Source organism: Glycine max, chromosome 11 (genome assembly GCF_000004515.6).
Source record: "Glycine max cultivar Williams 82 chromosome 11, Glycine_max_v4.0, whole genome shotgun sequence".
Lineage (NCBI taxonomy): Eukaryota > Viridiplantae > Streptophyta > Magnoliopsida > Fabales > Fabaceae > Glycine > Glycine max.
In genome coordinates this window covers 8,646,182-8,669,340 of record NC_038247.2, presented here as the reverse complement: position 1 = coordinate 8,669,340, position 23,159 = coordinate 8,646,182, and the positions used below count along the sequence as shown (strand labels likewise).

At 32.0% G+C, this 23,159-nt stretch overlaps 2 protein-coding genes across 2 annotated transcripts; both read right to left on the bottom strand.

The window, feature by feature from the left end:
- Positions 1-200: 200 nt before the first annotated feature.
- Positions 201-10,333, bottom strand: LOC100783125 (V-type proton ATPase subunit a3). Its single transcript, XM_003537807.5, has 18 exons — positions 9,971-10,333; positions 9,357-9,401; positions 8,491-8,610; positions 8,300-8,407; positions 7,130-7,240; positions 6,862-7,035; positions 5,981-6,118; positions 5,042-5,149; positions 4,726-4,833; positions 4,455-4,603; positions 3,226-3,379; positions 2,434-2,594; positions 2,120-2,326; positions 1,738-1,921; positions 1,556-1,639; positions 1,273-1,466; positions 1,031-1,090; positions 201-604 (listed from the first exon to the last, which is right to left on the bottom strand). Exons 1-18 carry the CDS (start codon positions 10,118-10,120, stop codon positions 403-405), a joined length of 2,457 nt encoding a protein of 818 aa, XP_003537855.1. The 5' UTR covers positions 10,121-10,333; the 3' UTR covers positions 201-402.
- A 4,792-nt stretch (positions 10,334-15,125) lies between these two features.
- LOC100782586 (DNA replication licensing factor MCM4) lies at positions 15,126-20,465 on the bottom strand. Its single transcript, XM_003537806.5, has 18 exons — positions 20,306-20,465; positions 19,567-20,232; positions 19,350-19,478; positions 19,192-19,273; positions 18,319-18,451; positions 18,161-18,232; positions 17,966-18,082; positions 17,773-17,886; positions 17,482-17,694; positions 17,303-17,401; positions 17,028-17,188; positions 16,694-16,790; positions 16,447-16,608; positions 16,080-16,160; positions 15,923-16,001; positions 15,701-15,837; positions 15,561-15,614; positions 15,126-15,454 (listed from the first exon to the last, which is right to left on the bottom strand). The coding sequence occupies exons 1-18, from the start codon at positions 20,340-20,342 to the stop codon at positions 15,380-15,382; spliced, it is 2,508 nt and encodes an 835-aa protein (XP_003537854.1). The 5' UTR covers positions 20,343-20,465; the 3' UTR covers positions 15,126-15,379.
- Positions 20,466-23,159: the final 2,694 nt, after the last annotated feature.

Sequence of the window (23,159 nt, the reverse complement as noted above, 5' to 3'; positions counted from 1 at the left end):
AAATTCAGGTCCTTATAATGAGCCTTTTCCTTAAAAAAGAAAAAAACAAAAACTAAACTTTGTTGACATACTTCATGATGCCAAGTGGGAGAATAAGGATTTTTTTTTTTAAAACTAAAACAAATAAAGATATGAATATTAAGTTTATCTTGGAAGTTATAATTATTACACGCAGACACGGTTGCCTAGCTCATACAAAGTTACTCCCCTAATTGAGAATATTTATTTCCTCAATGGATAAATAAACAAAACGGCACCACGTTTGATGAAAAAGCTCCCAGGATTCCACCACATACAATGCCCACATATACCGATCACTGACTAGTTACATCAAATGAAAGAATCAATACAGGTCCAAAGCTATATAACTCCTCGTTCTTATTAATGTGATTTTAGAGCATATCATTCCTCATCATCCAGCCACGAGAACGAGAAAGGGTGGAACTTGTACCCATCGCCCTCATAAAACTTGTTTTGAAACTCCACCCAGTGAAGACGTAACGCATGCAAAAAGGCACTGAGAGTTTCCATGACAAGTAACACTCCGACGGTAGCAAAAATGAAGACAATGAGACCCACTATCAGGATAATAACATTATTGTACCTGTAACATCAAGCAGGGCAATTACCAGTCATTCTCTATGTCAACTATCCAGACAAACTATTGTTGAATTTAAGAGGGGAGAACTCATGAATTCTAGAAAATGAACAATGAGCAACAAGAAACAGGCTCATGAGAGAGAGGATTCAGTAAGCCAAGTGAATACCATTTTCACAAATCCTTCACTTTTAAAAACATAAAATTCCATAATCAAATAACTGCATTTTGACGGTAAGTTACTAAGTTTGCACTTGTGTAGCCCAGTCATGCTGAATAATTTCCATTGGTTTATAATGTGCAATAGCCCAGTCATGCTGAATAATTTCCATTGGTTTATAATGTGCGAATGCTCGCCACTCTTACATTCCACAATCAACATCACGAGTCACAAGTAAGAAAATGTAACATAAATTTATAAATTTAACATACCCCCATGCCATCATCAGAACCTTCTCATAGAATACACTTGATAACTCTGAATGAGCAAGACTGGGTACAGAAAAGGAAAACATCAGTAAATGTGCAAAGCAATTCAATACATGCATCAAACATATCTATAGACGAATAGATATACAAAAGTAATAAACTGCATGATGTGAGGTTCCAACCTTGTTTCTAGTGGGACTCAAGCATTACTATTAGAATAGAACGTTTGGGACTTATAGACATACCTAAGGGCCCATAGACGGAGGTAAGAAGCTGTATTAGAGACTGCTCCAAGTACAAATTCTATGGTATGTATGAGTTGATGTACAAAGACTTCGCTGAACTCAAATTCCTCATGACCATGTGAATCATGGTTTGACTCCACTTGCAAGCTCTCATCTGTACTTTGAAGTGGTGCATAGGATTCAACCCCGTGCCTCTGAATTGGCATAAATATTAGAACTAGAACAGAGATAAAAGTCCCATGTAAACAAAGAGAAAACATAAAAAGTACAAAAGTAAGCATACAGCTTCATGTTGCTTCTTCAAAATAAAAGGTTTTGGCAATAGCATCCAGGGCACAGAGATAACAGCCAGAAGCAAAAGCACAAGCTGGTTAAAAACAGAACAGAGCACATAAGTATTATTCATATAGAAATACATAATTAAAATTTAAAAAGATGCCAAGGGAGTGTTGGAAGTTAACCAACCTGCAGATTTTTCTGACCAGCAAAGAGTTGGTTCTCACCCAAATCATCTGTTGGGCTCAGGAACATGTAGATCAAAATATGGTACAAATCAGCTTGAGAACCAGTGGCCCACTTGACAATAATAAGAAGGGATAGATAGCCAAATAGACTGTTAAGAAATATCATCTGGGGAATGAACTGGAACCTGAGAGGGAAACATTGAATAAAAAAGTACATTAATGTTGAATTAGTATGTAAGTTTATTCTGATAGAAAGAATCAGTGATTTGATTGTTGATTGCAGATGCAAATAACTGCACAAAACTACCCCCCCCCCCCCCATCTATTTCTATTTTCTATCCTCGAGAGTAAGATTTTACCATAAATATTACCGATTAACTTACCACACATTTACGCTGTTTCTAAAGAATATGGCATTGAAATAGCTCATCACAATTCCAAGGTTCATTTGAGCAACTCCAAGAAGAATTGACATTTTCATTTTCAATGAGTTTAGGAATGGTAGTTCACTTCGTGTGCCATGCCATACAGGATCCACTCCGAAAGGATAAGTGTCACGCACTTTTATCAGGCCCACTGTTGTAGCATCCCTGCATGAAAAGAAAGTATACAAAAAAAAAACAGAAAAGATGGTGACTAAATTTTTAAAAGCATAAAGCACGATAATAAATGTTACCAATCAAGGGGTTTAATTTACCTGCAAGAAAGGTCACGACAATCATACGCAGAGGGAGCAAAGATTGCGAATGGGACAGAAAAGAACTCATTATAGATAAAGCCAGTGTAGATTGAGAATATTGCCATCAACAAAATAACATAACGACCTCCAAAAGTCATCTCCGTGATGTCATCAAGCTTCTGTTTTTCACACAGATTTCATGTTAGAAGACTAGTAAAAAACATACACTTTTTTTTGTCTTTAACTCTCTGGTTCATCAGGGGAAAGAGACCCTAACTAATCCAAAATTTAGCCGAGAGGTAAGTAAAGCCTGAGCAAGAATTGTTTCTGCCAAGGATTGCACTTGGGTAGTACCCAAACGATTCAACCTTAACTTCAGCACATTAATCTCAGGTAGTATTGACTTGGCCAGTTGTCTTAAGCTTATTACGTAATTATAGGGGAGTAAGGTGCATTCAAGTGTCTTGATGACTAGCATAGGCTGTAACACATAAAAGGTTTAATGTGTCCAGTATCAAGTATGCAGGGTAGCAATTACATTATGGAATTGGATACAATTAAGGGGCTTGGTTTGTATTATATGTATTGATGTTTGACAAAGACTGGATTTGACACTCCTTGTGGCAAAAACATGTCATAATAATACAAATCCTTTTTGCAGTGCAAAAGAAAAAAATCAGCACATTAACCACTTGTGTCCAATCACTTGGTTAAACACAATCACTTTCTACTAAGGTGAAGAAAATCTACTTAATATCTCCCTTTCATACTCTTAAAGGATGATTTTTTCAAGGCAAACTAAAAGGTTACCTGACTAGAAAGTTTCTTCTCCCTGATTATGAAATATAGAGCCGCCAGTAGTAAACATATTCCATGCCCCCAATCACCAAACATTACAGCAAAAAGAAATGGAAAGGTAACTACAGTATACACAGTAGGATTTGCCTCCTGATACTTAGCAACCCTGAAATGTTAGTATAAAAGTTGAAGTATAAGATTGATATATTTCAAATAAAAAATAAAAGTAAAAAACAAATAATGAAACAAGTTCTTAAATTGTTAGGCATTAAGAATATAACTGCAGCATTCTCTCTTTCACATTCCAATATAAGTTTTGATCAATATGTTCAGATACTAAGGCACTTAATGGTTTAGAAATCATTGAATTTTAACCTTTATAATTGAATTGTTTAGATGATACTTTAGAATTCACATTTCTAAATAATAAATCAATGAATTTCCATGCAGGTTTCAAATCTTATCCATGTGATGTCTCTATTTGATGTTTTACCTTGCAATGTGTTAGAAATCATTGAATTTTAACCTTTATATTTGAATTGTTTAGATGATATGGACTTTAGAATTCACATTTCTTAATAATAAATCAATACATTTTTCCATTCAGGTTTCAAATCTTGTCCATGTGATCTCCCTATTTGAAGTTTTACCTTGTGGCTGCTAATCTAATTATTTCAGTTTGCCTCTGAAACATTCAACTCAACCGAGTAATTTATTGCTATATAAAGCTGGACAAATACCAAGTGGAGCCAAAATACACCTTCAACGCTGTCTAAATGTAATGTAAAATTGATAGTTATATTCAAGACATGAAATATCCATCAATATTTCAATTTAAACAAGTTCCTTTATAAGGTAAATTTTTCTGAGGACTATAAACCAAGTCTCATGAACCACAAATTGGAGACGGTATACTAATATATATCGGCAAAACAAAAAATAACTTGAAGTGAGCCAACATTGGTAGAGCTAGTGTAAGGTTCCACTTCTTGTAGGGAGAACAACAAATGATTGATCTAGTTATATGACATAAACAACATTATTTTGGTACATCCGAATTCTAATGGTATATTGCACATTAAACTTACAGTGCAAACTTATTGCAAACACATGATCATGCAAACAAGATGAATGTTGCACTTATTCTGCACATAATATCAATAACTAAACCTCATCTTTCCACACACACAACTACAAATAAAGGAATAAAATGAGGAAAAGGAAAACAGTATGATGCTCACCCATATGAGTCAATAATTCCTTGAAAAGAAGAAGTAAATTTGTTTGTGCGGAAATAGGTAGGTGGCAACTCCCTAGTTTGCAAAACTTGGAAAATGGCATTGACTTGAGAATTAGAGTCCAATGCTGCCCGCTGTAATGCTTCCTGGATCTGAAAATTCGAGGTAACACGTTCCATTAAATCAATTTTACAAAACCCTCCCAAGGTATTAACTCTGGTTAGGCAAAATGAAAACTCATTATAAAATAAAGGATCAGAATAACAATAAATACCTGCTTAGTTGCAAAAACAGGACTCCACCCCTCAGCCACAAGACATTTTTTTGTCACATCAAGGCTCAGCATGTTCAGGGTATGATGAATAGATTTCTCCTTCCTCACCTTCATGAATTTAAAGAATATTGTCAAGAAAAATTAAACATTAAGACCAATAGAAAAATATATCAATCTACAAGTAAATTGTATACTTGAGAATGGAAATTTATAATTAATCAAATCAAAAGCATGATAAATTAGGCAATCAGGCATATAAATTCATGTTCATCACATGCATAATACAGAACATTGTTAGTTTTTGTTTTTGACATACCAAAACATCCCATTGCTCAAATTGAGCCCCAATAGTATTTAGCAAGTTATTCCGATGCAGTAGTCCAGCATCTAAAGTGGTCTTCAATTCTAAAAGTCTTCCAGAAACCTGTGGATGATTTTTTTAAAACTGTTTAGAGAATCAGAGATAAATCCAAAAAATTGTAACTTCACACAAACATATAAAGATGAAGGTTCTTCTAAATAAAACATACATAAAAAATAACTTAGCTAGATAAATGCTGTTGTTTCACATGAAAAGGAAAGATTATGCTATCCACTAGCAACTATAACGATTAATTTTATTATTCAATAATATGTTTCACCATTAAGAAAATCATTTAAGAGCACAAAGAGTGATCCAACTACAAAGGAAGAATATCTAAGTTACACCATCAATCAATCATAAACAGCACTGACTAATCTGTGCTTTCAAATAGCACGTACTTAGTACTCACAGTAAGCGAGTATGGTTAAGGAAGACATATTTGAGGAAATATTTCTTAATTACCTTTTGGCTATTGTGCATGCACTCACTCAATGTCTTATGGTTACAGGAGACATCTAAGAAAAACTTAGAAATTGAGCCAATCCTCTCCTGTCCACTCTATGGCCACAATAAAGGTTAGTGTTCACTGCTACAAGGGTACATTTTTATTGAGGGTGGTACACTTCATTTTCAAGTAATTTGAGCAAGGGAAGACCGCCTAACTCTTATCTCAAGGTCAATACTGGTACTACTACACCATATCTCCCACACCTGCAATTAAAATGTAAAGACAGGCTTGTCCATACTTCACCTAGGAATTTACTATCCAATTGTTTCTGGCAATCAATTCACATGTATTGCATTAAAGCAGTATGGCAGCAAAAAACTTGGGGTGTGTGGGAAAAAGAACAGAAGATTTTCCTTGGGAAAATTAAGAACAAATACACAAACCTCTGTAATCATTTGAGCTTGCTTTCCAAGTTCCTCAGCAAAAGGGTAACGATTAGCACCAAAGGCTTCACATATTTTCAGAATCTTGGCTTTTGCTTTTTCACCAGCATAGAAGACCACAAAAACATTTTTCTCAGTCTGCAGGTGAACATCCATAAATCATCATAGGATAGAATATAAAACCGAAAAATATATGTCAACAAGCAGAAATTTATTTCAACCAAAAATGAAGAATCTCATTTATTATATGTTCACTAGCAACCATGGATTTATATGTACAGCAGAGACCAATATTAGAAGCATAATACAAAGCAGGTAAACCAGTCTTGTTATAAAAATAGAAGACTACAGAGCTTATCACTCAATAATCACCTCCATTTTTTTAATTTGCTAATCCCACCAAGGCCAACACACAGGTACAATATTAAGTATTACCATAACAGTCAAATAAAGTTAGAAAACCCAAGATACAATACAATTAAAGAGCTTGATCTCTTATTCACGTTTCAAATGAAAAATCACTATTAATGAGACAAATCTGTCAATACATCTTTTTTGGTTGGCATGGCAAGCTGTGATATGTGGGTGGACAATAATATAACATTGACAAGAATCAATAGCCAACAAACCTAAGTAGTTAGACCAACAAACTCCCTTTTATCTAATAGGGTTTATGTAATGATGCACAATAGCACCCATTACGCGTACAAACACTAAAAAGACAAAATGAATGCATCCAGACTAACATGCATCAGCCCAAGACTATCAGCTATAATGAAAGCAACAATATAAGAACATTAACAATCACCCGCTGCCTGCAACAGTATAAATCATTATTTTATTTCATACATTCTCTGTAGATTGGGGGAGGGGGCATTCACCTTTTCTCCAGACACAGGGTCTGTGACGGGATCCTCAACAGTAGCCTGCCTCAAAAATACATTTCCTCTAGTAGCACGAAACAAAATTCTCTCAAATACCATGGACTTTTCCCTGGGAACAAGACCTGCTAAAAAGCCCAACTTAACTTGCTTTGATGAATCAACAGACAATTCCTTCACAACAAAACAAACAGCAGGGACCAATTCATTAAAAGGTTATTGTCAACAATATAAAAGAATATTAGCTATGAGCAGGTAAGAAGTTTACTTGGTCCTGTAATAAAGGTGTTTCTATAGATTCACCACTCAGATGGCATGATTCCTGTTCTCTCTGCTGCTCTAAGGCTCGGCTTTGAGCTGAGTGGAAAAACTCACCAGCCTGAAAAACGACAATAACTATTTAGTCATTGAGCAGTAACATCTTTAGATTTATACATCTAAAATTTCAATCCTACAAAATAACAAGAATACAGCATAGATAAAAACTGATATACCTCTCATTTACTGATTTAGCTAAATTGCATTATACTATAAGCATTTTACAAATCTTAGTCTGTATCTCTCTTTAACTTGTAGAAATTCATGTCTTGGCACATTTTTGTGTTATATCAAGCACAGCCTATTTTCAGACCACCACATGTTAGGATAGGAGGATAGGGAATGGTAGTTAGGCTGTTAGAGAGGATATCAATTAGATTGGTAGGGAGAAATAAGGATGAAGGGATCCATTAGGAGAAATAATGTGTGCGAAAAAGGGCACCCTTTGTGAAAGGGGGGCCCATGGAGGAAAATTCTTTCTCATATTCTCAGTTGTTCAATAAAACTGTTAATTCTATCATTTCCTCATTTTTCTTTCCTTAAAAACCATGCAACAATTACTTATGCTAAATTTATCCTTAATGCATCCATTGAACAGGGGAGTGGAATAATATAAGTCAAAAAGCCCCCAACGCAAGCATATGAAAATAAATTGAGTTTGACTTAGGATTGCACATATTTGATTTTAATTAAGTTCCACAAAAACAGCTTATACCTAAGTCTTGTAAGGAGTATTTTAACCATATTCCTAACCAATTTGGGATATCTTATTCTTAACACACACCCCTCACACCCAAAACTGGACATATGAAGAATAAGTTAGTATGGCTGAAAGTCTGCAGGTGGCCCAACATTAAGACTGGATAGGCTCTAATACTATACAAGAAATGGACTGAGCCAAAGTCAACCCCAAAAGCTAGCTCAAGGGGGGAGGATTGCACAATTTTTATAAGAGTATTTTGGCCATATTCCTAGCCAATGTGGGACATCTTAACACATAAATATTTTCTCTTTTCATTTTTCCAATACAATTAAGGAAAAGTCATTAATTTACCCTTTTCTAGTTATTTTCATAATTATACATCATGAAAGGGCATAGTAATCCTTATAGGCACTGTACCTTCTGCAGAACAAGCTTATACTCCACAAGCTCGTTGTATGACCGTTGCAACTTTTCACCATTTGCATTCATCTCAGTTAACTCTGACTCAATTTCGGTAAGTTTAACCTATTACAAGACATACCAGATGTCAACTTATAAAATAAAATAGAAAGTGGATACCAACTTTGTCCACAAGCATGCTCACATACCTCAAGGTCATCAATGTTCACATCAACTGGTGTTGTGGAATATTTTGGTGAAACACCAGCTTTCAACATTTGCTCCTTGAAAAAACGCAATCTACGAGCCATCTCTCCAGATCTTCTAATCTTCACAAGGACCAATATAAATCCCCAAACAAATTTAAAAACATAATATCAATACTTTTGTTTATGATAAAAAAAATATATATATATATATTGAAACAAAGAAGAAAATACAATGAGTTTGGAGGACAACAAATCCCCCTTGATGTAAGAGCAAAATCGCTAAAACAGAGAGAGAAAAAGAAAACATCAATGGAGAAGAGCTGTCCAATCCATCAATAAATCTGTGGGGGAAACCTCCTTAAAAAGACCCACGTGCTTATACTCCAAACATACTATCAATGTATGTACCAAAAGCTAAATTCCAAAGATAAGTAATGTGCAAGAAATAACAACTCCAAAGGAGAACTCTAAAAATGACCCACTATGCAAGAACTCTCCACTCCCCCCACCCACCCACCCATCCTTCTCTGCTAACTTGGCTATTGATCCTATGGAGAATTTTTGACACTGTAATTAAAATGATATATGATACAAGGTGTGTAATGTAAAGACATAATGAATGTCATTTCAAATAACAAAATTATGCCCAAAAACAACAGCACACAAAGAGAAAGTCAACATTTCGCATAAATGGTTGGCTTGGGTCCGTTAGCTGATTACTAATTCACTTCCAAAAGGTTTTGTGCAACAGCTAAATTGCATGCAATATAAACAAGACCAGCAATAACCATCATTCGAAACAATTAAGAGCCTGTCCAGGTTCCCGAAACAAAGAAATGACATATCATAGCAGAAAACAATATCACCTGAGCTGCATAGGTCCGCTGAAAAGGACTCTTATCTGCATTGAGCTGGAAACAACATAAACATTGTGATTAGAAAGACCTCTCAAAGCAGCACATCATCATGGTTCAATTTCTAAAAACTAGGCAACATGCTTGCTTAATTCATTGTTAATCCTATCATTATCCCCCAATCTGTTCCACATAGTCCTTTTTAACTTGATTAAATACTGATACAAACCAAACTTATGATCAATAACATAGTCCCCGCTGCTTAGCATTCTAATGTCAAAATTCTGTTATCAAACACTACTTTCACCGTTCATTGAACAGCGATTTAATTAGCACTGCGATAAAAGCTCAATTAACTAATCAATTATCGTGAAAACGATCAAAATCAGTTTAATCATCTAGTCGAAAATAGGTAAACTAAGTACGACAGTTCACTTCCACTCCTCCTGAGCAAAAAAACAAATCGCAATCACTTTTCAGAAAAATTGTGCGAAGAGAGAGAGCGATCAATAAAGAGAAGGCAAAAACCTAATTACGAAGTAGAAAGGAAAAAATTCGAAAGAGGAGAGATCAGAGACGTGAGTAAGTGTTTATCGGAGCGGAAAATTGAAGAGAAGAGTACTGACATCTTTGAACTGAAGGAGGCCAAGGTCGCCGAGGTAGGAGACAGTGCGGTGAGCGGATTCAATGGGGATGATGAGCTGAACCAGTTGCATCGGCTCCGAACGGAACAGATCCATCGGAGGGCAACAACCACCACGCGCTACTTCTCCCATTCTCTCTCTCTGCTGCGAAATCTAAGTAAGACAGATGATCGATCTCAGTCTCAACTCTCAACTACGGCTTCAGAGAGACCTTCTCCGTCTCTTTCACACCCCCGCTTTATCTCTCTCTCTCTCTCAATAATAATCTCCTTCTCGAATCAATCACTAGCTTCCAATTCTTTCACGTATTCACGTTCCTTCCTAGTTTAATTTTTCATTTTTTTCCAGCTATTTTTTCTTGGAACTAAATTTAACAATTAATAACATCCCTCGTGTTTTTAATAATAATCTACTAGGAGAAGAGACGCTGTCTCTCTAAATTTTTTAAATAATAAAAATAAATAAATTAAATACAGTTAATAAAAAAAGCCAGAATAAAAAAATAATATAAAAATAGTGAGAAGTTAATATAAGTAAAAATAAAATTTTAAAATTTAAGAAGGAATTTAAAAATAAAATTATTCAATAAAATGTGTATATTAAATGAAATAATTGTTATTATTAATAATTATTGATAATTATATTTTTAATAATATATATATATATATATATATATATATATATATTAATAAAGGTAACTAATTGTTAATATACATATTTCTTATTTCTAAATAATGTTGAAATATATTTTTTCTTTTAAATAAACATAGAGGCTCAAAGTGTCTCTTTTTCAATTAATAATAATAATAATAATTAAACTTAAATATATTTTTTGTTCTTAAAGCATTTTACATAGTATTTTAAATAATAAAAAAAACTTTGAACAAAAAAAATATTATTTAAAGTCTTTTAAAGACAAAAAAAATAAAACAAATATATTTAACCATGAATAAAACAATTTTTGTACAAGAAAAAAAAATAAAAACTACTAAATTACTAGAATAAAAAATATATTTAAATCTTATTATTATTTTAAAATAAATATTATTTTTTTCCAGCACACTTTGTCATAGACTAATATATATCTAAGTCTAATTATGTTAAAATAAATGCTATTAGAAATTATGTTAATAATATGTTCATTTATATTTACTTTTAATTTTATATTATCCTTTTTTTTCTGCTATCTCTTTTGTTTCTTGGTTTTTCATTTGTTTATATATGCTAACATTTTGTTCATATATTTTTTGAATGTAATAATTAAGAATACATAAAAATAAAAGCATATTTAAGATTAAAAAAACATTTATTATTATCTTAAATTTTAAAAAATATTTTTCTAAAAGAATAAATGAGAAGCGTCAAAAGAAATAATCAATTATATCAAATTATCCAAGCCAGGGAATGAATCGTTTTCGTCATTTTTTTTAATAAATGATTGGATATTAAAAAAAAGGTAATGTTTTTATAATTACGAGTATTATAAGACTCTATCTATTGTCATTCCAATATATTTAAATAAAAGTAAAAAAAAAAATCCAAAGATAAAAAAAGATTTAGAAGTTAAAAAAAAGTAAATAACATCATAATAGTAGTGGGTAGCTACTAGGAGAGAACAATAGTTGAAGTTTAAAAAGTGATAAAGCGTAAAATTGTCCAAAATTTGTGGACATCAAAAATGAATATTCCGTTTATTAATGCTATAGATTTATAGAATTGTAAAATGAAAATAGAAAGGTAAGTTTGATCACTAATGATTTAGATTGGATAAAAAAAATTAATGGTTTAAATGATGAGCCAAATGGTGATGCATGCAATAAAAGTGTAAGATAGTTTTATTCATTGATGATTTAAATGATGAGATGAAAAAAAAGTTTTATACTCTAATTCAATTACAAATTATTATAATATGACTTTCAAAATAATTATTATAAAAATCAACCGTCTTACATGATAGATTGTAGTTGGATGATAATATATAACTTTTTATTTTATGAGTGTATAATCATTTTTTTTCTTAAATGAATGTATTTATAAAAATATCTCATTTCAAATTAAAGTTAAAGGCAAAAATAATTTATTACTTTATACTAAATCTTTCATTTTATGATTGTTTAGTAAGGGAGAAACTTTTAGTTTTATGGGATTCTTAGGTTATAAATCCTAATTTTTATGTTTAATATCTATTTTTTTTAAAAAAAAAAAACATTCTTGAGAAAGGATTTTTCCAAAGATGTTTTTTAACTATTTTTTCACAAATTTTTTCCCATGAAAAAAAGTGAAAATCTTACTTTTCCAAATTAATTTCTCATTCAGTAAATTTAAAAAAATATTATGTTGATCTTATTAAATTAAGGTAACTATTAAAATATCATATAAGTCATTGATTCTTAAAAAAATTATATATTTATAATTGTCAACTAAATAAATTTTTTTCATTAACAGATAACATCACTCTCAAAGTCTATTAGATTCATAAAAGTTATTCTATAATTTTATGAATAACTAAACTTATAAATTTTATCTTATTCTCTTTAGCTTGATTTGTATTATTCTTTAGTGTTTTTCAAATCAAACATAAAATATAAATATTTATTTTATTCGATATCATAATTTTTAAGGAATTCATATTCTCAATTATGAAAAATTTTCATAACTCTATCAAACACCTCTTGGATAAATATTTTCTCCCTCATTTAATGTGTGATTTTTCTTTTATCTCTTCTTTATTATTCCTTTTCAAGTTATCATAGTGCTACCCCCTTAAAACAGATGTTGTTTTGAGAGTTGTGTTCACAACTTTTAAAACGATATCGTTTTAAAGGGATAGTAGAAAAGTCAATTTTGTGTGATTTATTATGTTATGTTATTTGTCTGACACTTAATTTTCTTAGGCCCCACCTTTATTTATAAGAAATTATTTAATTCAATTATTGAAAATATCACGCACATATAAATCAATAAATCATTTCTCCTTTTCAGATAAAAAAGCAATGGCCATGCAAGTGACAAATTCCAAACGATAGCTATGCAGGATAACGTGGGATCAAACGACAAGAAAAAAAAAAACTTGGGATTCGAAGAAGAAGCTACGGAAAGCTTTACATAAGTTGATGGAGGGAGGATTTTTAAGCTCCTTTTTTCATTTTTCACTGGTTAAGATAAATTTGTTGATAGTGCGTGTAGAATAAATTTTATTGAAAGATACAAAACTCATTCGGATGATTTTTACACTTCAGAAGTTTTTATAAAAGCTCTATGAAATACTTTGCTTTTAGCAAAATAAATAAATTATTTTTTTAAGAGCTTTATAAAAACTTATTTGGTCTAGTTTCTCCTTTTAAGGAGAAGAAAAGCCAAAAAAAAAAATTGACTCAAACGCTACTTTAATTTTTATGGCGGTTTATGCGGAACTAGGCATACTCACCTTGGATTTTTTCTTGTAATTTCATTTTTTTTCATTAATAAAATTTGAACTCAAGAACTTACTTAATAAATCTAAAATTAATTTTACTTAGCTTAATGACATGTTAGTTAATTACAATTTAATCTGTATATTTATAATTATAATTATATTTATAATTTTAAATAAATACAACATTCTACGTTTATAATTTATTCTTAATATATCACCAAAGAAAAATATCATACTTTCTCTTTAAAATTTAAAGTATTTTAACTAATTAAAACAATGAATTCAAACCATACAATATTGATCCTATGTTCGAAATTATCATAAGATCTGAAAATTGCAAATTAAAATTATTCATCTTTGAAAACTTTCAAGCTTCAAGCAACCAACCCAAAATAAATTTGAAATTAGCTTCACAATTGAGAAGGTATTCCTTAAACTAAATTTATTTTCTGTCAGTGTACTAGCTGTTATTGTTTTTCTTTTAAATAATTTGACAAAACTCAATGCATTGTGTGTGGATTAGTTTAGTCGATAAATTTGAGTTACTCCTAGGAAATATGTTATGTGCTATTGAATTTATCGGTGGCTCAAAAAATTACAATATTTATTAATCAAAACATTCTAAGAGGCTATATTTATAACCAATGACAAAAAGGCAGTTATGCATTCTTCTTTTTGTTCAGGTTTCCTCTACACAACATAAAGATTTTTTTTATTAACAATAGCTTTTGTTTATATTGAATTTGATATTATTATTTTCATTTATAGGCATATCAAAATGAGAATTTTATTTTTTATAAGAAGTAAAATTCATTTCTAGGCCAAAGAAAAACTTCACCGTTAAGTCAACTCTAATAACTTATATTATATTTTACTGAAAGCTTTTTTTGAGGGGATATTTTACTTTAAACTTGAAAAATATCTACCGTAACTTAGTAAAAAAAAATCTTATATCACACTTAAAGGTAAATGCAACGAGCTTTCTATTTTCTTAATAAATTTTCATTTTTGGTTAGCACAAAAAGCCACTACAATGTCAATAGTAAATTAACTCTTTCAGACCACATGACAAGATTTCTCCGTGGCTATCACGGACAAAGAAACTGCCTACATCCGGCATTCGTGGTGCGACATTATGATAGAGTGTCCGTTTGCTATCATTGGACATCGGATGATTGTATATACTAATTTGTTTCGGATGCAGGAATGGACGGTATAATTATAAAAGACTAAAAATCTCTTCAAAACGCTAATACAAGCATTAAAAAGTTGAAAATACAATCTGGAACAACATCAAAATCACCCCTAAAAAACCACCTAGTGCATTAATTCATGCAGTTACATTTTCAACATACGTTACGAGAAGGAAATGCTTTTGCCAATTTCCTAGCAAAGAAAGGGTCTTCTTCCCAACGGCCCTTGCTATTTTTTCTTGTCCAGAGGCCTTAGTTCCTGCTCATGTTGCAGAAGAACGAGGCACTCTCTTTAATCGTTTGCAGTCTTGCTTTTATTTTTCATACTGACTTCTATCAATACTTAGACTATAATTACTTTTTAATATTTTACCAAAACTAGTCTTAATTATTCAACTATATATACGGGTATAATTAGAAAAAAATTGCAAAAATACATATTAAAATTCTAAAACTAAAGATTTGAAAGGAAAAAAAGTAGAAAAAAACTGTCTTGAAATGGAGGGAAAATTGAAAGTTAGCAGATCGATTTCGTCAAGAAAGGTAATACATGTTTAATTATAAAATGAAACACCTAACAGTAAAGATGTTCGGATAAGGAAAAAGATAAAACCAAATAACTACCAATAGATGCATTCACAAGACACCGTATATAAAAATATGTACGTAACATTGAACTCCGGATGCATATGATTGGGTAAGAAGGTTAAAGAATAAAAACAGTAACCCACTATAATTAATAACTATAAGACAGTCCCCTGATGTCACTACTGTCTCGTGCCATCAAGATCTTTTTACAATGTCACCGTGCATGGTAACAAATCCTTCTGTAGCCAGAGTAGCAATTGCATTCCTTAGCTGCATTAACAAGAATTAGCCCATTAGTTAATTTATCCTTAGAGATAGAGAATGCATAAACACAGGTTAAAAAAAATCATTTCATAAAAGAGAAGGACACCCTTACATCATTAAGATGAACTTCGCTACCAGTATCCTGTTTCTTCAATTCTTCCAATAACTACAAGATCATTTTAATTATATTAAAAAGTCAGAGCAAACTTGTATAATCTAGTGTTTACTTTCATACAGAATGAACTACCATACCTCCAATAAGCGCATAGATGGTCCCCCAATCTGCATTTTCTCCATGATTATGTTACGAGTTGCTTGTTGCAGACTTTCTCGCCTCATTCTTTCACTTGCCGAAACTCCAGTAGTAATAAGATCCATGTCAATAGTTCCTTTGAAAATAAGAAAAAGGACATTAAACACGTTTTTATCTTTGTCTAGATGAAATATAAGAATCAGATTTGATTGGAAAACTACCAGTAGAATGATCCGTTGCAGACTGCTGCATTGCAACTTCCAAAAGCCGAAATGCCTCCATTACATCATGCTTTTCAACCTGTTTGCTTCAGGTTATTAAATAATTATCCATGCAATTTCATATCTGCACTTCATGAAGAAATTTAGTCTAACTAACCCATTCTGAGAAGCGCATCCGAGCCAATGCTTCACTTAGGCGTATCAGACTCTCAATCTGCCTTGGTGTTGCTGTTATCACCTGTTTAATTGATTGGGAAGGTGAGCAAACACAGCAGGGAAACACGTACGAAAAATTGAAAATCAGCACAATTCCAACATCATGGATTAATTCATTCATATCACAGACATGAATACTAATTATACATGATAACGGTGACCTATCACACATTCTTAATTGTGAGAAATTATTCTACTTGTCATGGTGAACTTGTTATCTAAACTGATTGGTAAGCAATATTTTAAGAAAAAAACATTTTAGTTAAACATTACAAAGAATGGAATCATTTTGAAGTAAAAGATATTACCTTTTTGCTACTCCCAGGAAAATTTCCTCTTTTTCTTATTTCTACGTAACCTCTAGTCAATTCTTCAGCGGCTTCATCAGAAAGCTGTGGGTGTATGTGCTTTCGGGCATAGCTAACATAATCGGTTAATGTAGAAATGTCCAACACGTCCTGTTCCACGTTCTATAATTACAGATACAAAGATGTAAGTAAAAGCACTGAAGTTTGGATCTTGACATTGAATGAGATGATCACAAGTTTTCTAAACCTCGGGATTCTCAAAGTGTAGGGACACAATATGTTTAGCAAGGCGCCTGTCAGTCTGTTCATCAGCCTTGTCAAGCATCAAGTAGATTAAATCAAATCTGCAAGATAATTCAGTAACAAGCTTTAATTTATAGCCTACTTCTCACACTATGGTTTGATAAAGAGAATTAACTGATTCAATACTATGTTTAATATTCGCCTTGCTTAGCAATGAATAAAAAATATCAGAGGTGAGACCAACATAAAACATAGCTAATAGATTTAAGATGGCTGGTAGGAAATTGCAAAAATGTGCTGCCAGACCCATAATCTAGTGCTTATGTGCAATATCTAACCTGGACAAAAGAGTGGGAGGAAGGTGTATGTTGTCAATGACAGACAAGCGAGGATTATATCTTGACCCACTTGGATTTGCACAAGCCAACACTGAAGTCCTAGCATTGAGGGAAGCAATAATACCTGCCTTTGCTATTGAAACGGTTTGTTGTTCCATCACCTGGAATAAACAGAGAAAGGTGCATGCTAAAATTTTGAAGAATTTTGAGAAAAGAACAGATGACTAAAAAAATACTTCATTGGCAAATATGTACACACAAAGAATATGACCAACCTCATGTAACATGCTCCTTGCATTGTCAGACATTTTGTCAAATTCGTCAATACAACATATACCTCGGTCACTCAAAACAAGGGCACCACTCTCTAAAACCTGAAACATGAGCAAAAATAATTATAATTAGGTTTCATTGTGTAGAAGGTAGTAAAAAATTATGTATTCATGGTCCATACTGTTTCTCCTGTTTCGGGGTCCTTGGTTACGTAAGCAGTCAATCCAACAGCTGAACTTCCCCTTCCACTGGTGTAAATGCCACGTGGAGATAGTTTGTGTATGTATTGAAGTAGCTGGGACTTGCTTGTCCCAGGATCGCCAACGAGAAGAATATTTATATCGCCACGAAAGTTAGCACCAGAAGCTAACTTCAAAGCATTGCCACCAAAAAGCTGCAACCAATTATAAATTAGCATCCTTAGAAAATTGGACAAGCAATCAATGAATGCACAACTAGAAAGATGCCTAACCTGACAAAGAAGACCTTTTTTCACATCATCTAGCTCCCAGATGTTTGGGGCCATTGACTTTGTCAGTATTTCATATATATCTGGCCGTTTTGAGAGCTCCTTCAGTTGAGCCACCTGCAACTCAGATAAGAATGCAATTAGCAAGTGCATAAAGCAAGCAGTGGATTTCATAGAAAATAGAAACAAACTGCACCTTTTCTTCATCAAAGAGAACTTCTGCATTTTTGTCTTGGCCATCAACATCCATAGCATCCTCTACCAACATCCTGGACTTATCGGTCTTCTTTATGTGAAGACAATCAATATATGTCTGCAACAAGAGGACAAAATTAAAACATCAATTAGACAACATAATAAATGTAAAGAGTTAAGAACATATAACACATACCTTGAACAATGACTTAACAGTTCTCTGTGTTGGTCCAATCCTGACACTCATAGCCCTATAAATACCAGTCACCTGATGAAAATAAAACATGTTATGTGATGATTAAACTAGCTTATGGACACTTATCTATTTATCACAAAGTCTGTCTACAGTCTCACCTCAACTCTGTCACCTGGCTTTGCAGTATCCACCAACTTGTCATGCATCAGCAAGCTAACTGTGTGAGGTGTTCCTCCTTCCGGAATCTCATCAGGTGTCTCCTGGACCCTCACAATTTGCTTATCAGCAAACCTGGTTATAGAAGAAAATATATTTGTTAAGTTATGGTTACCAGAACTGAAATCTAAGCTCATAATTCTAAGCAAAATAACTACAAATAATAAAAAAAATATTTTAAATAGGGTCAAATAGCCATTGTCATCATCCCATTTTTTATGTGTCACTAAAGTCTACCCAGTATGCTTCAATTATATTAATTTTTAAAGCACTGTACATATCTGAACCTCATGACAAAGGAAGAATGGTTCTTAACCTTTGTCACAACTTACCTGATTTTAGGTTGAGATTTGATTGAGCTACACACCGGACTCAACCAAAGGTTAAGTTCAATCTAAATTGACAACATGCTGATTTTATTTACTAACATAGAAAGAGTTCAGTACTCTTTGCAACAATAATAGTTCCCAAGTCACTAAAGTCTATAGGGATTCTAGTTATTTAGTTTCACAAGGTATTTACAGGTAATAAAAGGTGAATTTAGTGGAGAATGACAACTGATTCAGAAGCCTAAGTTATTCCCCTATGTTTTACTTTGCCAGAAAATCTTGGGTCAGCCACAGATTGCTCAAAAGCAAAAATCTAAAGGAACTGAATCAATGAAAGAGTGAGAAATCAAAGGAGACTCACCAGAATCTGGCTCATCCAATATTATACCACGTTATCGGACAGACAAAATCAAGTGTTCCCATTCCAAATTGTTAATTTACAAGCTTTTTTTTATTATTATACAGATAAAGAGGAGGTGTGCATACCTGCATCGGTTGTGAACAAGTGTCATGGAGTTTCTGGATTGGCACTCTTCCTTCAAACATATAGTGGGTTCGGTTATTCGCCCTAAAAATAACAGTAGTTGGCAAAACATTACATATCTTAAGATACACTAAAATGACAAGTGAGTACATGAAATTACCTCTCTCCACAGGAACTGGCTCAGAGCAGAATCCACACACAAGACACCTAAATATAGCTTCCCTGATCTCTGGAATGATTGAGCTGCTTCTTATAACCATTCCCTTCAGTGATACCATTCTCTCAATATCTATCAAAAAAATGCCATCAAGTTATTATATGAGCCCAATTGTCTACAGTAAGACACATAATTCTGAATAATGGTACTTAAAACTCACCAGAAGGGTTCAAATTTCTCATAGAGGTTGAGTTTCTGAGATTGAAAATACGGGTCTGAATGTGCTTCTCGAACATAGGCTTCAATTCGCCAACCATGTTCATCAAAACCAAGTCAAAGATCGCAAGCACCTCGAGAGGGTACCTAACCATCTTAGTGTACAAATCAGGGTCATGATCAAACACGTCACGCGCATCAACATCAAGAGAATCTCCTTCAACTTCAATAACCTGTCTGATCAGTTTCTCATACTTCCCTTCTGTGTGCAAGTGCAACCCGTCATCGTTGTCACCACCCTGCGACGAAGACGCGTCTCTGAAGTTCCTCAGAAACCTTTTGATGGCGTCGTTCACGTCTTCCACGCTTATGTTGGTGCCCCACACGAAGGTGGGCCTGGCATCGTCCATGTCGAAGCCGTCTCCGCCGTCTGAAGAGGCCGGAACGTCGTCGGTGGTGGAGGTGGAAGTGGCGGGAACGCGCCCGCCGCCGCTTCTCTGGCGGGAGCGCGGCGCGGTAGGGGTGGCATCGGAGGAGGCGAATCGGGAGCGGCGCTCCGACGGAGTGGCGAATGCGGAGGGGGTGGAGGAGCGGCGGCGGCGTCTACTGGCCGGTGACGAGAAGGTATTGCCGATGGGGCTGGAAAGGGAGTCATCGGGGGATGAAGGTCCTGAAAAAAAAAAAAAGGTTTCAACAAAATTCATAATGAAAAACGGAGAGTGAGAGAGATGAGGGACACGAACCGTTGTTGAAATTCGGGGGAGAAGAGTCGGAAGCCATGGCTTTGGTGTGCCAACAGAAAATCAAAATCTGAAAGAGAAGAAAGAGTGTGTTTGGGCGCGCGCGAATGCGAGTAGTGACTAGAGAGTAGGGATGAATAGCTGCAAGGTATGGCGGGGAAAGAGTTCTGGATTCCCGCCAAAACCTGTGGGCTTGGATCTGGGCCTTTATGTTGCTGCTTCAGGGACATTACTTTGCGCATCCAGCAAATTGTTGATACACCCAACCAACATGCGCCATTCTGATTTTGTCCTTCCGTAATTGACAATCTGTATCAATTTTATAGAAGGACAAAATTAAAATCGCACTATTATGATGGATGTACCAGAAATTGTGTTGGATGCATAGAGAAAAACCCCACTTAAAATATAAGAAAGCTGTTTTTGGGGGAGTGTTATGTTTTCTTTTTCATTTTTTATATGGGTCGTTTTCAAATTATTTTAAAAAATGAGATAAATTGTAATAGGTGTTTTGAATTCTGAATTATAAGTTATAACACTTGTTATCAATTATTATTTATTTATTTTTAACTAAAGTCATAAAATTATTTATGATTTCAATCTAATTTTTATATTTATGACTTTAAAGTCATTAATTTTTTTTGGATTTTATGACTTCAAAGTTGTATTTTTTTATTTTATTTATATTTTATGTGTTTTATATTTTTTATATATTTTACTTGTATTTTATTTTTTTTTTCAAGTTTTTAAAAATGGTTAATTGTTTTATTTATTTAATTTTGAAATAAGTTTTTTTAATTTTATTTGTTATTAGTTTTATTTAATATCTTGTATATTTTATATATTTTTTTAATATTTTGTATATTTAAAATTTAGATAATCTTTTAATAAAAATAGATACTAAAATAAAAAAAAGAGATACTAAAATTTTAAAATACTTTAGTTTAAAAATTCAAGACATTTAATATAGAAATTACATATTTTTTTAACAAAAATATTAATAATGATATGATGTCTCACAATAAGTTTTTCTAGACATGTGTCAAGGTTTCTCATCTTGTTGCACTTAGGTTGATTATCTTATTGTGAAACATCATTTCATTATTATTAATTTTTTTGTTAAAAAACATGTAAATTTTACTTAAATGTCTTGAATTTTTAAATTAAAGTGTTTTAAAATTTTAATATCTTCTTTCAATTCTAGTATCTCTTTTTATTAAAAGATTTTCTAAATTTTAAATATACAAAATATATTAAATAAAACAATATTAAAAAATATATAAAATATTTTTAATAAAAAATATATAAAATATTTTTAATAAAAAATATTAAAAAAATATATAACATATTAAATAAACCATAAAAAATATACAATATATTAAATAAAAATAATAACAATTAAAATTAAAGACAATTATTTAATAATTAAATAAATAAAATTATTTATATAATATAAAAAAACAAAAAAAATATTACAACTTGAATGTCCTAAAATATAAATAAAAAAATTTATGACTTTGAAGTTGTAAAATAAAAAAATCTAACAATTTTGAAATCGTAAATAAAAAATTACATTAGAGTCATAAATAATTTTATGATTTTATTTAAAATAAATAAATAAATAATAAGTGATAAGAGATGTTACGACTTATAATTCAGAAATCATAATACCTATTAAGATTTATCCCATTTTTAGAAATAATTTGAAAGCCACCCACATGAAAAAAAAAATACCCTGAATAGTTAAAACTCCCCTGGTTTTTGTTCTTAGGAGGTTGTTATTGGCAACAATACATTTGCTATTCGCCCCTCCCACCATTCAAAATTTTCAAAAATACTTTTCCCCGTAGTGTATACGAGAAACACACTTTTATTGCACTAAAAAATGCTTAAATGTTGTGGAATGGAATCAAGACTCTATTGCACAGTGTACAATAGAATATTTCCGTTGCATTTTTGCAAAAATATTTGTTACATTTAGATTCGTGACATTCTTTTAATATTTTTTTTTCTTTAGTTCTTACGATTAAGTCCAGTTAATTTAGTACTAACATGACTAATAAAATAAAGAATATTAACCAAGATAATTAAAATAATGAATAATATTTTAAGATGATTAAATTATCTTTAGGTGAGTAATTTGATAAAGTGATGTATTTATTATGTTTTATAAATAAATAAATAAAGTAGTTACATATCATTTTCTTTTATATATATATTTTAATTTTAATATATTATTAACATTGTTTTTAATATTATTCTTACTTTTCAATTGCCTTTTTGCTTACAACATTGTCCTGTTATAATAAAAACTGATAATTTATTTAGACACTTATTATTCACGTTTAATATTATTTTTTCTCATTTGAATTCATTAGTTTTGAGGGTTTGTAATATTTTGTTTTAATATATCACAAGAACGTAGTGATTTTGTGTCCAAAGATAAATATGACACTTTCTTTTTAAAAACAAAAATACTATGATGATGATGATGATATTTCAAAAAAGGAAAATGCAATATTTTATTAGTATTATTTTATAAGTATTACTATTATAAGTTAGATCAGTTAGACTATTCACTAGCTAGAAACTTTTAATTTAATGTTTTAGATTAAAAAAATTAATTGCATATAAAATTATAGAAGAGAATAACTTTACCTTAAAAGATATCTTAAGGATAACTCGATCTCCTCTCTTACATTTATTGAAAAAACAAAATATCTACTCAAATCCAACGGTGCGTCTTAACAGTTTAACAAGAGGTCGATATAATTGCAGTACATTTTCACCAAATCTTTTAAAAAATCCATCATTCCTTTAACAACTATAAAATAAAGCTCATAGAACTATACAATAA